This window comes from Podarcis melisellensis, assembly GCF_964234715.1.
Source record: "Podarcis melisellensis genome assembly, chromosome: 3".
Taxonomy (NCBI): Eukaryota; Metazoa; Chordata; class Lepidosauria; order Squamata; family Lacertidae; genus Podarcis; species Podarcis melisellensis.
Genome location: NC_138530.1, coordinates 117,824,965 through 117,841,028, shown reverse-complemented (window position 1 = coordinate 117,841,028; position 16,064 = coordinate 117,824,965). Strand labels below are relative to the sequence as shown.

The 16,064-nt window shown below is 39.1% G+C and overlaps 1 protein-coding gene across 9 annotated transcripts in view; it reads left to right on the top strand.

The window, feature by feature from the left end:
• Window positions 1–16,064, top strand: part of WDPCP (WD repeat containing planar cell polarity effector) — a 170,431-nt gene that overhangs the window by 74,373 nt on the left and 79,994 nt on the right. For all 9 annotated transcript variants that reach the window (XR_014166928.1, XM_081906219.1, XM_081906217.1 and 6 more), the window contains exons 9-11: window positions 3,721–3,912; window positions 11,604–12,213; window positions 14,906–15,094. Coding sequence is in view for 8 of the 9 variants with exons in the window: in XM_081906219.1 (XP_081762345.1) it covers window positions 3,721–3,912; window positions 11,604–12,213; window positions 14,906–15,094 (991 nt within the window). In the remaining variant the exon portion in view is untranslated. The remainder of the gene's footprint in view (window positions 1–3,720; window positions 3,913–11,603; window positions 12,214–14,905; window positions 15,095–16,064) is intronic.

The following is a 16,064-nucleotide window of genomic DNA, read 5'->3' as shown; positions in this document are numbered from 1 at the left end:
CTAAATTCCCAGCATCTTGGAAAGTTAAACCATTGACCTTTTACAAGTTTTTCATTCCTATAGCTTTTTAATCCATTTCAATTTACTGAGGAGTCAGAAGGGAGAGTACAAGGAGTTAATGTTTACTGTGAGAGAACAACAGTGGTAATTACTTTGATTTCAGTTCCTTTTGATGTGTATTCAGGGGATGAAGAGGTCAATAATATTATGACCATGCAAATAGAAAGAAGTTCTTTTGGCCATAAAAAACAGCAAAGGATTATTAAAGCATTAACCTTGATTTTTAATGGCCTTGGTTGAGTGGTGAGATCACAATTTGGATGAGCCTGATTATTTACTAAATACAATACATAAATGCAACGGGTTCTTAACACCCATTGCACTCTGGCATTATCGCATTACTGCCATCCTTTGTTGCCTTGCAGACAGGAATATGAAAGCAATCTGTCATGTAGTGAGACTGGCTCCAGAAGCATTTCTCTGATAAGAAGACCCCCTGCCCTTTGCTAGTGTCTGGTCCAGTAGGCTTAGCCATGCGCTTAATCCCCAGAAAGTGGTTCGATTATTGCTGACCAGCAATAGCAAGATAGGTTTTTTCCACCCCCCCTAGCTATCAACCTTCCATTAATTCCTTAAGCAGAAATGTGGTGCAATCTATATTTCCTTGGCATGTGTCACCCAGATGGTGTACTGCTCATGTTTTCAAATAACCATGCTCCAAAATAACATAGTTTGAATAATAAATTCCACAAATCCTTTTGGAGGAATAGAGGCACACAATTCTCAAGAGCCACATAAACTTTGCGCAAGATGCTATAGCTCATCCATATTACTTGGCAAAAAGTACATCTTCCCTCACAGCACTTGGCATCCTTAATCCAGGAGAAAAATAAATGGTACATCCAAACATTGTAAATGACCTTTTAATGTTTGAAGCTGTGTCTGAAAAAAGTAGCCGTAGCCTTTTGGTCAGTATTGCAGAACTTAATATGAGTAGCATTAAATCCTTACATGCAGGTCGATGCTGTCAGGCAACCATGACTGTGTGTTTTGGTATTGATTGGAGTCACAGCAGTAAATTCCTCCTTAACTCATATGCTTCCTTATCCACCTATAAAACTAGGGACATAAGTATCTCTGCTTAGAGTATTCTTTTGTTTACATGTACAAATGACGGGATGGAACTCATACATGAGTACATGTCGTAATAGTGAAGCTAGATCCTAGATGTTTTCAGTATTACGGTTACATTTAAATACAAATTTAGACGTAATCTGTACATAATCAAGCACTGTTAATCCCATTGATTTCTATGGAAAAATTAAGCAAAATCCTTAAAATGTAACATTGAAAAAAAGAACTGAAAAACTCTCAAATTTGACCCATCCCATCACTATATGTAATGCACATACCATTTTTCCTATGTGCAGTAAAATGCATAGTAATTATGAGCAGTGTGCTTTTCCATATATCAGTATACGTACAGGATACAGCTTAATACCTTTTTTGATCCATTTTTCTCATCTCACAAAAAATATTTTGAAACACATTGTTTACTGGCTCATTTGGAGAAAATATTGTTGTTCACAATTTTTATTTTGGTACAGTAAGACAGCAGATATAAGAGTTCTGAAAAAAATTGCAGTCACCCTCACTGTGATTCCTTTCCTAAAAAGCAGATAGAAATAGCTACTAAGATTAAGCACTGACCACAGAATGTAAGAGTGAAAGTTAAATAAATTAAAAGTAAAGAAACAGCTACACGATAAAGCAATTTTTTAAAAAACTACCACAGCTTGATGATGTTAATGTCAATTCTTCTGCATATTCCAAATATGTGTAGTCCAAAAAGAGCTACAGAATCACTGCATAGCCCAGTGAATGACACATGGTGCCCCGCACCAGTGAAGGGTGCTAAAACCATATATATATATTAATAAATAACATTAAAAATAACATTTCTTCTTAGGCTAGCCTGTCCAGATACATAGAATGTTGACATGTGTTTTAATCTGGTTTTTAGCTTATCATTAATTTTACATATTTTTAATGTTTAAAATAATTGTTTTAACTGTTTTTGTTGATAATTTGTTTTATTCTTCTTTTAAACTGCTTTTAAGATTTTTTTTACATTCAAGTGGTGTATACAACCTCAGTGTCACGATCCAAATGTAATTGACGGGTGGGCCTTGTAACTGCTTAAGTGTAAAAAAAACAGAAGTTCCACTCACTGACATCCTATAACATGTCTAGTTTTGCCCTTAATTTTAAGTTCAGCACTACATGTTGTGCAAAGCATCTGCAAACTTAATTAAGATTCATACTCCACAAATAGAATACATTTATGGACAAAACCCAGCTACTTCTTTTAGGTTTTAGATTTTCAACAGGAGAGTTAAGCACAAGTTTAAATATATTGTTGTTGTGTACTTACATAGCACCATCTGTCAACAGTGTGCTTTATAAAGTCCGGGTATGATAGCTTGCTACCCAGTGAAGCTTTCCATCTAGAATAGTCAAAGAGAAAATGGAGGCATGGGAGAAGAATGGGTGTTTATGTCAAATTCATGATTGTTTTCAATTATTTCTCCCACTGCCATCAGTTGAACTTAAACGCCTACGGTTGGCTAGATCTGGAGCTTCCATATTTTTCTGACCCTTGGGCACCTTTTCAAACCAGAGAAACACATGGACACTAAGTCCACACCACAAGCTATTACATTATTACAACAGAAACTTATTTCAAGCCTGATTTGGGTTGGGGTAGGAGTGAGGAAGGCACTCTGTGGGCACCAGGGACAGCCGCCATAGGCACTGTGTGCCCCACAAGATCATCCACCAAGGTGATCAAAGCTATCTCTGTTTCATAACTACCTGAAACTGGATTGATGTTCATAATTATATGAATTGATTTGCATTGTTTCCATAAAATTACCTAAGGCATAGTCTCATACAAGCAAAACCTCTTAAAGATATGTTTCCAACACTTAATTTTAAAAACAGAGCAACTTTTAAAAGTTTGTCAGGCAGCTTGCTCTGCAGTAAACCAGATAAACTTGGAGACACAAACTTTTTAAAAAATTCTGGTGCCCATCAATAAAGAATTGTAATCAATGCTTCCATAATTCACATGTGATTTATAGAAATAATCATGCATGCAAATGAATTTTGCTGTGAACTCAAAGTATATTGTTATAGTGATAAGTAGATATTTGTTCCTGTTACACAGGTTATTATTACCAGTTCAGTATTAGTCCAATATATTGCTTCTTCCTCTAAAGCCAATGGATTGGTTTCTGTTCTGTAACACTCCTAATTCCCATAGCTTTGAGGTAGACAGTGGTATTTCTTTCTCTGATCCATCCTCACAATAGCACTGAGAAACCAGCAGTGCTGTTTCTATTTCATAGACAGGGAACTGAGACTGAAATCTAGTGATGACTTTCACCAATCTTCTCCAGGTCCAAGTTCAATTCAAGACCATATTGTCTGCTGCGTTACATTAATTCTGGAGAGTTTCTTCACCACTATTCTGGGCTATCACTACAAGTGAAATCAAAGAATAGATGGGATTCAACTGGAAAAGGAAGTAGTGTCTTCTTTGGACAAATCATATTTTTACATGCAGAATGATTTTGTGAGAACCTAGGTGTAGACAGCCTAAGTAACAAAAGTGTTGCTGTTCTAATTTCAGATGTGTCCTGTATTTTTCCCCCTCAGATATCTTATATTGATACACCCGAGCTAGGCAATAGAAGAACAAAGCATCATCTGGCAATAAATAGCAAAGAAGATAGAGTTATATGCTGGTGGTTGACTGCAAAAGATGAAGTGTGGCCTTGGTCTCCTGGTTCCAGTGAAAGGGAGAGAGCCAACTTGCTGCTCTTGACCTATGAGCAAGGCAGCTTGCAGGTAGACATTTAAATTAAATCCTGGTCATCTTCATGTTTAACACTGTTACTGTGTGTTGGTTATTTACTTATTTATTTATTTGAAAATGGTTTTACCCAACATTTCATCCCAAAGCACTTCCAGAGTGGCCTACAGAAGATCAATGACACATGAGACGGCCACCTCAGGCTTACAGTCTAAAAAACAATGCATAAAGGAAAAAGGATGAGAAGGGTGGAAAAACACAAGCAAACTCAGGTGTTTTGTGTGTGTGTGTGTGTGTGTGTGTGTGGTCATTTTAAATAAACACAACAATCAATTTACAACAACAGTGTCATTCTTTAAAACAGCAGAAGAAATGAAAGGAAAAAAGTTGAAAAAGTCTTAAATGACCAGTTTGAATTGATGTTAGGCTGAAGTATTCAGCTTCAATAATTTTTGTCTGGAAAGATAGAATATTTTCAATAAGGGGTTTGTGCCCCCCCAATACTCTGCGGCAATCCTCTTATGCATGCTAAACATACTCAGCTCCTTCAGTCGTTCCTCATGCAGCTTGGTTTCCAGACCCTTAATCATCTTGGTTGCCCTTCTCTGCCCACATTTCAGCTTCTCAACATCCTTCCTAAATTGTGGTGCCCAGAATTGGACACAGTATTCCAGGTGTGGTCTAACCAAGGCAGAATAGAGTGGTACTATTAATTCCCTTGATCTAGATGCTATACTTCTGTTGCTGCAGCCTAGTATAGCATTCGCTTTTTTGCTGCTGCTGCTGCTGCTGCTGCTGCATCATCATCATATTATTGACTCATGTTAAGCTTGTGGTCCACCAGGATCCCTAGATCCTTTTCACATGTATTGCTAGTAAGCCAGGTGTCCCCCACCCTATATTTGTGCATCTGGTTCTTCCTGCCTAAGTGCAGAACCTGACATTTGTCCCCGTTTAAATTCATTTTGTTACCTTGCACCCAGTTCTCCAATCTGTTACGGTCATTTTTAATTTTGATTCTGTCTTTTGCGCCATTAGCTACCCCTCCCAGTTTGGTGTCACCTGCAAATTTGATGAACATCCCCTCAATTCCTTCATCCAAGTCATTTATGAAGATGTTGAACAACAACAGGCCCATGACAGAACTCTGCGGCACCCCACTTGTCACTTTTCCCCAGGTTGATGGGGAGCCAGTAATGAGTACTCTTTGGGTTCGGTCAGTCAACCAGCTACAAATCCACCTAACAGTTCCCTCGTTCAACCCACATTTTACGAGCTTCCTCACAAGAATGGGGGACTTTGTCAAAAGCCTTACTGAAATCACGATACACTATGTCCACAGCATTCCAAGTTTGTAACTCCATCAGAAAAAGAAATGAGATTAATCTGGCATGACTTATTTTTGATAAACTCATTCTGGGTCTTAGTAATCACAGTATTCTTTTCTAAGTGCTCACAGACCGACTGTTGAATTATCTGTTCTAGAACCTTTCCAGATATTGACGTCAAGCTCACAGATCAGTAGTGGGTGTGTCCCCCCCCCTTCTGAAGATGGGGACAACATTTGCATGCCTCCAGTCTGCAGGGACCTCCACTGTTCTCTAAGAACTCTCAAACTTTATAGACAGAGGCTCTGAGATTACATCCACAAGCCCCTTTAGTATCCTTGGGTACCTCGGGCCCTAGAGATTCAAATTTATTTAAATCAGCTAGATGTTCCCTTAGCACCTTGATTCCTATCTTGGGCTACAGCTCCCTCCTTACATTGTTTATTCTGTTATCTCCAGGTTGGACACTGCTTTCAGGTGAAAACAAAGTACAGTAGCTTGTTCTTGTTTGTTCTTCCTCTTGTTCTTCATATGGATTGTCAGCAAAAATGTCCCAATATGTCTTCTACCCAATTCAGGATGGAGGGCAGAGTCTCAAGAAATTTCGGCAGGGGGGAGAGCAGGCAGAGTCTTTGGGCCTATCAGCTGCATACAGCACACCAAAATGTTCACCTTTTAAGATTTATGTTGGGAACAGTGCAACTGTCAGCCATATTTCTACTGCGATAATGATTCTGAGAAGATCACAAGTCCCTAGGAATGAAAGATGACAGGAACCAGCTTAGTAGCATCTGGTTCCCTACTAAGTTTCACTGAAGATAGTTGGTATCCGAACCCTGTAAAATGATGCCAGATTTAAATGAATAAAAACAACAGATTTCAAATAAAGTAAAATGAATAGCACCCACAATATCAACAAATTAGACTGTTCACAGAAATGGGAATACAATGCATAAGCAATAAATTTGTAGGTAGAGCCTTAAATGTTTAATCAATGAAGAAAAAAACAAATACACATTTCTTCAGGAGTGTATGTAGGAGTTTCCATGTATTGAAATTTTCACTCAGCATTTCTAATTAGTTTTTTTTTACACAGTTTCATAGTGTGAAATTAAACTAGCAGTTTGCTAACATCTGTAAAGTAAATCAAACAGTTTTCTCATCTTAAAGACAGACAACTCAGTCACAGAGGGCTAATTTTTATGTTTCCTTTATTTTCCTTTTTATCTTCCTGGTAAGCCAATTTTCTGCTTAAAATCTAATGTTTAAAACTATTATTTCCTTCAGTATGGGGGCTTTATCCCTTCTTCTCTACTTCTATGCAAAATGATGCAATTATTTATGTGCTTCAAAGTGTGCAGAAAAGAGCAAGTACCCATTGAAATAAGAATCAGGATTATTATTTTGCATCCCAAACATAAGGTTACAAGGACTATACATAAGATAGCAAATGCTCTAATTGCAAAGATTAGTTAAGCTTTTAATGGTTCATATTTTCTTTTTGTCTGGACTAAGGTTATATAGATAGTGCTCTTTTCTTGATTAGCTAGATCAGGCTGCTAAAATGGAAATGTGCAACAATTGTACCTAGCAATTTTTAAAGTAGAAAACCAATCTAATTATATTGAATTATATTTTAATATTACTTTCTGCTACCATTACTGTTAATACACTAAAAAAAATTGCATCATGTCTGCTTAGTGCAGCTTATACACTACATGATGGGTAAGGCAGAGAAGTCCCTGCTCACATTACTTAAAAGTTAGAGTTCTGTCTGCAAGGCACCTTTCTGTGATGTCCATTTACTACTGTGTCAAACTAAATAAGAATATGGATTTGGGGAGCAGACAATGAATGTCTCCCAACTGAGACAATTCTGGCAATCTCCTACTAGAAATGGGCAGGTCAATCTATTTTCAGTCAGTATCAGTTTTGCATGTGTTCATTCATTTGTTGAGTTTTCTTAATTTTTTTTAATCTGCATGAGAATTTGTTTTTAAATACATTTTTATCATAAGATACATATTCAGATACATATATTATCCCAGTATTCATAATTCTAAGTTTTATCCTGAAATACATATTTTGTACTATGCTTTGGTACTTTTTGAGAGGACAACTATTATCCCAAATTTTAGAGAACTGTCAAATCTGAAGAATAAGTACATTCTCTTCTGCACATTTTTCTGGGAAGTGCACTGCAATTCATAGAAATCAAATTCCTCAAGCCTCCCCATCTCTTACACAGCTTAGTTATAGGGAGCAGAAGAGAACAGGCAAAGAGAACTATTCCACTCACTATGTTTGAGAAGTATGGAGCTGCAGTGCAAAAAAATTCTCAACAAATCTAGAAGAGGCATCACCATTTGGAATGGAAACACTAATCCAGATCAGAAAATACTGCTTTCTTATATGCAGTTGTGCCATTTGTTCCAGCTCTTACTTCAGAACATCCAGCTTCTTAAAGCATATTTTAATTGTTTATGTTTTGCTCTTTAAGTTTGTTATCAGCCCTGGATGCTATTTTTGAGGAAAACGCGAGGGTGCAAGTATTTTTTAATAAATAAATAGTTTTGAGGTGTTTCTTATTCTTGAAATATTGATCTGGTGACCTTGTTATGAAATGAAAAGTGATGCTGTGTAGAAAAGCAGATGAAGTTTAACTTTTTTTTCTCATTACCATCATCTTGCAATATTCTGCGGAAAAGGTGTGTTGTGCCCTTATTGCAGTTTTCAAAGAATGAATCTCGCCATTCTTCTTCCATTATTACACTGTCTCAAACTCATCAGGTATAACTGCGGGAAAATGTTTTTCTCAAAGTCTTTCTCTCCATACACAAATATGAACAGCTGCATGCCCACTTTTTATGATTGATTTTATTTATTTTTAGTCTTCTTTTTGAAGAAAGCTCTAACTGCTCTGTTACCTATTTGTCTACTACCAGTGTGTCTCCAGAGCCTCCCCCCGCCCCCACTTGGGACTAATTTGCAGTAGTGTTCTTTGACAAATAGTCAGAAAGCATGACTGCTTTCAGTAACATGATTGTTTTCCTTTTCCCAAACTATACTTTTTGATAACTTTTGCACAATTCAGTTATTATAACTTTCCCATGGTTGTTTCAGTCTAACTTTGTTAGCCTTATGGGTCACTGAACCTACATTTCTTCATCTATTATTCTGTAGTTGTTTGTTCTGAATCTACTGACATGAGCAGGAAATCCCAGTGTTTTTGTTGTTCATTAAATTTTTTGGCCTACTAATTTTTAGCCTACTATAAAACTGGTAATACAGTAAATCAAAATAATAAAAAGAAAATCAGAACGGACAAACGGGGGCCCAGTTTCAGAATGTTGCGCTCTTAATTTTTACAGAATTCATTCTTATTAACCAATAGGATACTGTTGTTTACATAGTCACTTTTTATAACATAGGTCAGAGCTGAGTTAAGAGCTGCTATAAAAGGCTCATTTGCTTCATTTCAACTTGATCTACTTGATTGAGAAACTGCTGCCTTGGAGTGCCTCCCCGACTGAATTCTCCATTCAACCTGGTCATTAGAAGAATTAAGAATTGGTAGCTGTTCGTTTGTTTTTCTCTTGCCTGCTCTACACATCTCTTTTTCCTTTTGTGTCATGTATTTTAGATTATGATGATGTGGGCAGGGATTATCTTGTCTTTAATCCTATACACTGGGGTTTGCCAGCCTGGCACCTGTGGGCACCATGGCATCCACAACGGCCTTCATTGGCACCCAGAAACAGAGGACCCAGGCTCTGACCTTTCTTTAGCCCATCTAGAAAAAAAGTTAGAAAGCAAAATGTGCAGGTACACTTCTAAGCAACTTCTTTGAAATGAAGCAGCCTGGTGGCTCCTGCCTGTCAGTGTTTTTAGCCCTTGAGTGAAGTCAGAGCTGTGGTTGATAAGAACTGTTTGGATACCAGGCAATAGGAATCTCTGGGATCCTAAGGAGTGGCTGTTTTCCTTCTCCCCTTTAGTGCACTTTTCCTGCTTCTGTCTTACTTTCTAGCCCTTAGATCCACCAGTTTGCTTCTCTGTTTATTTTATTTTGCTGCTGCCAACAGCATGGAGCAGCTGGCAGGCATACAGATAATAATAATAATAATAATAATAATAATAATAATAATAATAATAATAATAATGATGATGAAATCTGTGTGCTGGGTAGGGGAAGAAGCATAGGAATCACCTGTCACAAATTTGCTGCCTACCAGCCATGTGTAAAAGTCACAAACTGCTGCTTGAGAAACTTTTTGAAAATGTGGGGTTATGGTAAGAAACGCAGAAATCCTCCCTTTGCAGCTGTGTGTATTTTGCTGCATGCTGGCACATGGAACAGCCAGCTGCTTGGGAGACCCCACAGTTAATGTCAGGATCTGGGCAGAGGAGGAATGATGGAGACTGCCTCCCCAGACCCACCATCTCCTAGAACCCGGCAAGCCTTAAAAGTAGGAGAGCAGAGAGCTTGAAGACAGAGGGCACTAAGCGGCACCCATGGAGATGATGATGAGGAATGAGGAAGTGGGAGGGGGGTGGAGATTCACCATTATCCAAGAGGCTGTGTTCCAAGCCTCTTTCTGTAAATATTGAATCAAAAGCAGATGTTAAGAATTTTTTTTGTCTTTGTATGATCCTGGTAACCGGCTGTGGGAGTTGCTTACAGCTGCCTGACAGTTAAATCTATGTGTGTGACAGAGAGAAGGAGAGAAGAGATGGGGCTTGTCCACACTTCTGCTTCTCCCACCACTTTCTCCTGCATAAACCAGCTGTTTATTTCTAAAGGAGAACAAACATCAATCTGGTTTTCTGCAGACCCATGTCTAGAAAGCATGGGAAAAGTAGAACTGTGAATGAGCCCATGGCAAGCCTTTTTTGTTTCTCCTGTATATCCTACAGCAGAGACTGTTCCAAAGCTCTTTTGGGGGCCGAGCCCAATGCATCAGCACCAAGATGATCTTCATAACAAAGAAACCCATTTCCTGCTTGTTTCCAACTTGTTTCTTTTTCCTGATGGGTCCCAAGTTGAGTTTTGGTGGAGAGAGGCATTGCAGAGTCATCATTATTGCCATCACCTTTTCCTTCCTGGCTCACAGCAGGGATTGTTCCCAAGTTTTTTGTCAGGGGGGCGAGAAGCACAATGCAAAGGCAATCATTATTATGGTCATTTCCTCATACACCCCTAATTTTGAGAGGCTTGTAGATGACATTCAGACTCAAACATCACACCAGTTGGGACTGGTATTGTTCAACCAGTACTCTGGTGAGTTTTTAATGTATTTGATTTATATTTTCCTTGTATTTCTATTATTTTCTATTCCACAAAGATAGTTTTTTAAAAAAAATACTTGCCATCCAGCATTTATATTTGTGACTGTGTATGTATATGGCTGTCTGTAGTAATTCAAAATTATTCTTGGATTCAGCTTTCTTCTATTTTCTAGCTCTAATCCACAGCAGCATAGCAGTAGCAGATAACTGAGACTTAGCATTGTCTGGGGGGAAAATAAAGTTTTTCAAACATTCTTGTTATCGAACAATAACAAAAATGAACTGATGTTTTCATATCTGAACCATTTTATGTTCCAGTCCCTTCTCTTATTCTGTTCTTTTGGAGGTGGCAGCCATTTTGTGTTAGGCCACACCTGGGCAGCAGCCATTCCCTGATTGGTGCCTTGGCACCTTCTCAAAATTCCAAATGTACCCTTAGACCCAAATAGGTTGGTGACCATTGGTGAACACAGTGCGTCTGCTTCCTAAATTTTAGGTATTTTATGAATGATAATAATAATCGTGGGTGATACCTAATCTTAATCAATCTCAGAATAGACCCATTGAAATCAAGTAACTTAACCTCATTAATTTAAGTGAGCAGACTCTGACAATGACTTAGTCAGATATCACTCAATAACTTCAGTCTTTTATAGGCTTACACAAAGGTCAGAATGTCAAAACCACATAAAACACCATTTTCTAAGAATATTAAAGTCCATCTACATAATTTTATAGTTGGCTGCACAATTCTCTCCAAAATCAAGAATAGATATGATATGGCCTGAGAATTCAAGGATTAAGTTACATAACTGATTGATATTTTTGATTTGGTAACAAATACAGTCTGAGTTGTCCATATTTTCATTAGATCAAAGCTTCTGTGGCGACAATGTTCCACAAGGCTAATAATGAACAAATATTGGAAAGGACTGAAAGGCAACAATAGATTTTATTACTTACAATAATTTTATCCTCTGCCATGTGAATGGGTCCTATGGTAAAGCAAATAACAGACTTCCATTATTAGAATTTATTAGCATTAGATTGATTAAATCCATTCAGAGCTAAACTAAATTGTTTTGAATTTGGGTGTGTGTGTTGTTTTACAGATTCTGAGTTACATACGTACCGATGGAGATCCACTTGATGCCGGCTTTAGCTCATGTAATCCTTATCAGATTCATACTGTAGAACACGCTTTCAATGCAGACCACGAGCCCATGGCTGACAGCTGCGTCTATGAGTACGTTAAGAATAAAGTTCAGTGTGTGGCAGTCACTAAAATACCACTGCTATCAAAGGCCATCAGCTGCTGCCGGAACATTACAGAAGACAAACTTGTTCTGGGGTGTGAAGATTCTTCAATAGTCCTCTATGAAGCCTACCGTCAAGTAACTTTATCAGCACAGGCAGAACTATTGCCTGTCTTAATGTGTTGCCACCCCAGTGAAGCCATAGTCCTGGTCGGTAGTTCACAAGGGGAGCTTCAGCTGTTTGACATGGCACTATCTCCAATTAAAATGCAGGTTTTAGCTGAAGACTTCTCAACCAAATCAACTTTGCAGTTCAGTGAACATTTTGATGTATCCAGCAGCCTCATCCAGATCCAGTGGGCTGCTCCTAAAGTTTCATGTCCAAGTATGGATGATGTAGATATCCATGATCTTCTCTTACTTAGGTTTGACAAAGGACCTCTTGGAGTGCTGCATTTTAAAGTTGGTAAGTTGATGCACTGTTTGTGGCAGAAGGGATTATGTTCTATAATTAACTGGTGCTGTTTCATAGTGAATCCACAGGAAAGGGATTTCTACGTTTTTCAAGCAGTTCAAATTGCAAATAGTGTAAATAATGATATTTTGTTATTTTATTATATTTATATACTCTATTCATTCTGTCATAAAACCCAAGACAGTGTACATGTAGCACCCATCCGTGTGTAGGGAGTACCATGAGTATTTGCAGGGGCGAGACCCTGAGTGCAGTGAGGAGTTGCAGAACCAGGCCCTTGCTGTGTTTGTCTTGGAGTCGAGGGTGGCCGGGCTGGTGTGGCCAGGACAGGAGATGTGCAGCACCTGGAGGCAAACCCAAGAGGAGTATATAAGGCCAGCATCTCCCCCTGGTTCTTTGCCACAGCAACATGGTTTATACCCTGCTGTTGCCAGTTCCTGATCTTGCTTCGGTTCCTGATCCAGCTTCAGTGATCCTGGCCTTGCTCCAGTTTCTTCTCCTTTACCAGTTTCTGTTTCTGCATTCCAGCCTCATCGAGTTTCCGTCCCCCATTGAACTACTACCATTGTTACCATCCGACCCAGACTGTTCACTAACCAGACCCAAACCTGCTTAGTTTCTGCAAATACGTGGTCTAATGTGCCTCTAGACCATACCCATTTTCTGTTCTATTATTTGTCCAAATCCATTTTTTAAAACTAGATCTAACATTTATGCTTTTCAACAGATGAAAGAGTGAGATATTAGAGGAAATAGTCATGCACATCAGCATAGGAAATAATTGAAGTCTGTTCACATTGCAACTGCAATTAGATGCATAGACACATTCCAATTGCAAATTAACTATTAACAATTTACAATCAAGCATATGTGCAGATTTAGTCATATATATATATTTTTGTAAATTGTCCTTGTTACCCAATAAATCTATTAAATAGAGGGGGGGGACCCTTCTAGATATCCTGAGACATTTTGTCCAGTAGTGTGTTTAATAGTTGCAGACATCTACATGGAATTATATAATTAAAACAATTATTTGATGTATTCATACATGTTGTCTATTTTTAAATGCCTCTAAATTACCCAGTTACCTGTCAAAACAGAAGGCACTCTGCCTCCATGTACCTTGTTCTCCACAGTTCTCCCCTGTGGCTCCTACTCACAACAGCTTTCCAGAAAGCACAGCTTTCCTTTTCCTATCTCTCGCACATTTGTGTTTTTTCTGAGACAAACAGGCTCTCAGCACAGGGATTTAGAGGCCTTTCTGCTAATTGCCAGCTTGTAAACTTAATTGGACTGTCTCCCTGGGTACTGTTCCTAAATCAATTAGGCAGTGAGTTGGCTGTCACCCTTTTTTTACCAAAGTAGGTCACTTGGAAATGTACCACCCAAGAGAAGTCAAGAACCCAAATGGGAAGATGCTTACCTCCATGGTTAAAAGTTATCACACATTAAAATTTGTTGTGTGGGTTTCCATCAAATCAATACCGTGCTTGAGATATTGTTGCCCCGACTCATCTTGTCCATTAGATAAAATACAGTATTAAAATATCCTCCAAAATATATCTAGGATAGCATTTGGATGTTTTTTCTCTTGACCTTTTTATGCATAGTTTAATAGCTTTGGTAGCTAAAACTAATAATTAAATGTAATGATTATTTAAGAAGCATGTGTAACAGAAACTTGGTTGGATGAAACAGATGGGCCTGTTCTTGCCACTGCTTGTCCACCAGGTTTCTCTTATGCACAGCAACCCAGGTCATTTGGGCGGGGAGAGGGTGTTGTAGCGATTTTTAGGAAGTCATTAGCTTGCACCAGGTGTCCTGTTGGGAAGACCCAGTTTTCTGAGTGCATGTTCTGGACGTTGGGCAATAGGGGCAGTACAGGATTCCTTTTGGTGTACTGACCTCCCCGCTGCACCAAGGATTCCCTGCCCAAGTTGCTTCAGGTCATGGCAGATGCTCTCCTGGAGACACCTAGTTTGGTTGTCCTAAGGGATTTTGACATCCATGCCAACACGACCTTACAAGGGACCACTTGGGAAAACATGGCCTCCATGGGGCTTTCCCTGAATAAGTTTAGCCCAACTCATAGTCATGGACATGCCTTAGACCTGGTGTTCACATCTACGGATGTCTGTGATCTGACACTAAGTAAAAGTGAAACAAAAGAAGTCCCATGAACAGATCACTTCCTGGTGCAACTGGACTTCTCCACGACCCTTCCCCTCTGCAGGGAGGTGGGACAATTCAGATGGTCCACCCCTGCCATTTAATGGATCCAAATGGTTTCCAGAGAGTGGTAAGGGATGCTTTATCCCAAGTTGATGGCCTTTCAGCTGATTCCCTGGTGGCCCGCTGGAATGCGGAGTTAAACTGGGCTGTTGACTGTCTGGCTCCAAAGCGCCCTCTCCGATTGCATGGAGCCTGGACAGCCCCGTGGTTTTCCCCAGAGCTGAGGGTGATGAAACGGAGCTGAGGGAGATGCATTTATATACTGCCTCTTGCACCCAAGGCAGTTTACAGTTTTGTCACAGAGGGATAGGTGAAAGTCAAGAGTCCTGCATTAGCTGAGCAAAAGGGCTTTATTCTAGCACAAAGCCACCAATGGATACAATCTTTAATGTCTGCCACTGTTGGAAAGCACTAACTTTGTCCACGATTGCGGTGTTTCCTCTGACAGGTGTCATCCCAAGAGGCCAGCTCGGCCTTGTAGAAATCATCCAGGAGTATATTCATCAGAATGAGATACATGAGGCAATTAATATCCTGAGCGGCATGAACTGGAACATAATGGGCCATCAATGCTATATAAGCCTAAGTTCCATACTAAACTATCTTCTCAGACAAAAGCTGAATCTTACAAGAGAAGGTACATTTTTCTGCATATCATAAATATGAGTAGCTGAATCATGAAAATAATAGCAGACATTGAACAGATGACTTTAGTCTTAACTTTTTATGGTCAGAGTTATATTTGTACTTGTGAAAAGGAAGTTGTGTGCAAACAGAAGATGTTCAGTATCATATATCAATTTACTCTTGTTTAAGAAAGACGGGCACCAAACTTATCATTTCAACTGAAATAGTAGTTGAAATGTTCCATTCTGTTTCGTACTGTTATCAGTGGTGTGTATGCATGGACATTACTTTCCTCTTCGTGAATCAAAAACCTCATTTGGGGTGACTTTTTCTTAAGATAACTGTTAATAATTTGCATTTATTCAGTGGTGATTGGTTAAAGAAATACATCAATCAGCTTTACATGTTACCTGTTGTATACCCTCATACTTCTTTCCTCCTCTTGCTGTATCTCCCCTGTTGCCTACAGTGATGTCTGAAACCTCCCTACATTGACAGATCAATTCAAGGCTCAGGCTCATCTCTGCTTGATCCTGGTGGGATGGTTCTCCAATGAATAGCTGTGTGTGTGTTAGAACTGTGCTATTCCCAGGATTTAGATAGGAGGAAAATTAAGCAGGAAAACTTCATGCCATGGCTCAGCATGGAGGTGCAGCTGGGCACCAAGCTTGCCTTTGTGGTAAGAAGGGGGTGTAGGATATGGGGAACAGCAGATATTAGAAAATTTGCTTGCTGCCCAAACCTGCCCCCAGGCCATCAGGCTGAGGCAGGCAATCCCCACACTGCAGTGTGAGATGCAGGACTGATTACCTATGTTTAATATTCCAGCAGACAAGGTCAAAATCTCCTCTTGGAAAACTTCTGAAAGTACACAGTGGGAAAGTGGACGATGGCGGGGATGGGTGGGAGGGAGAGGCTTTTCATGAAATTTTGTTTTAAAATATGTGTATTATATATAGCTGTCTTGTTGAGTTCTTCCC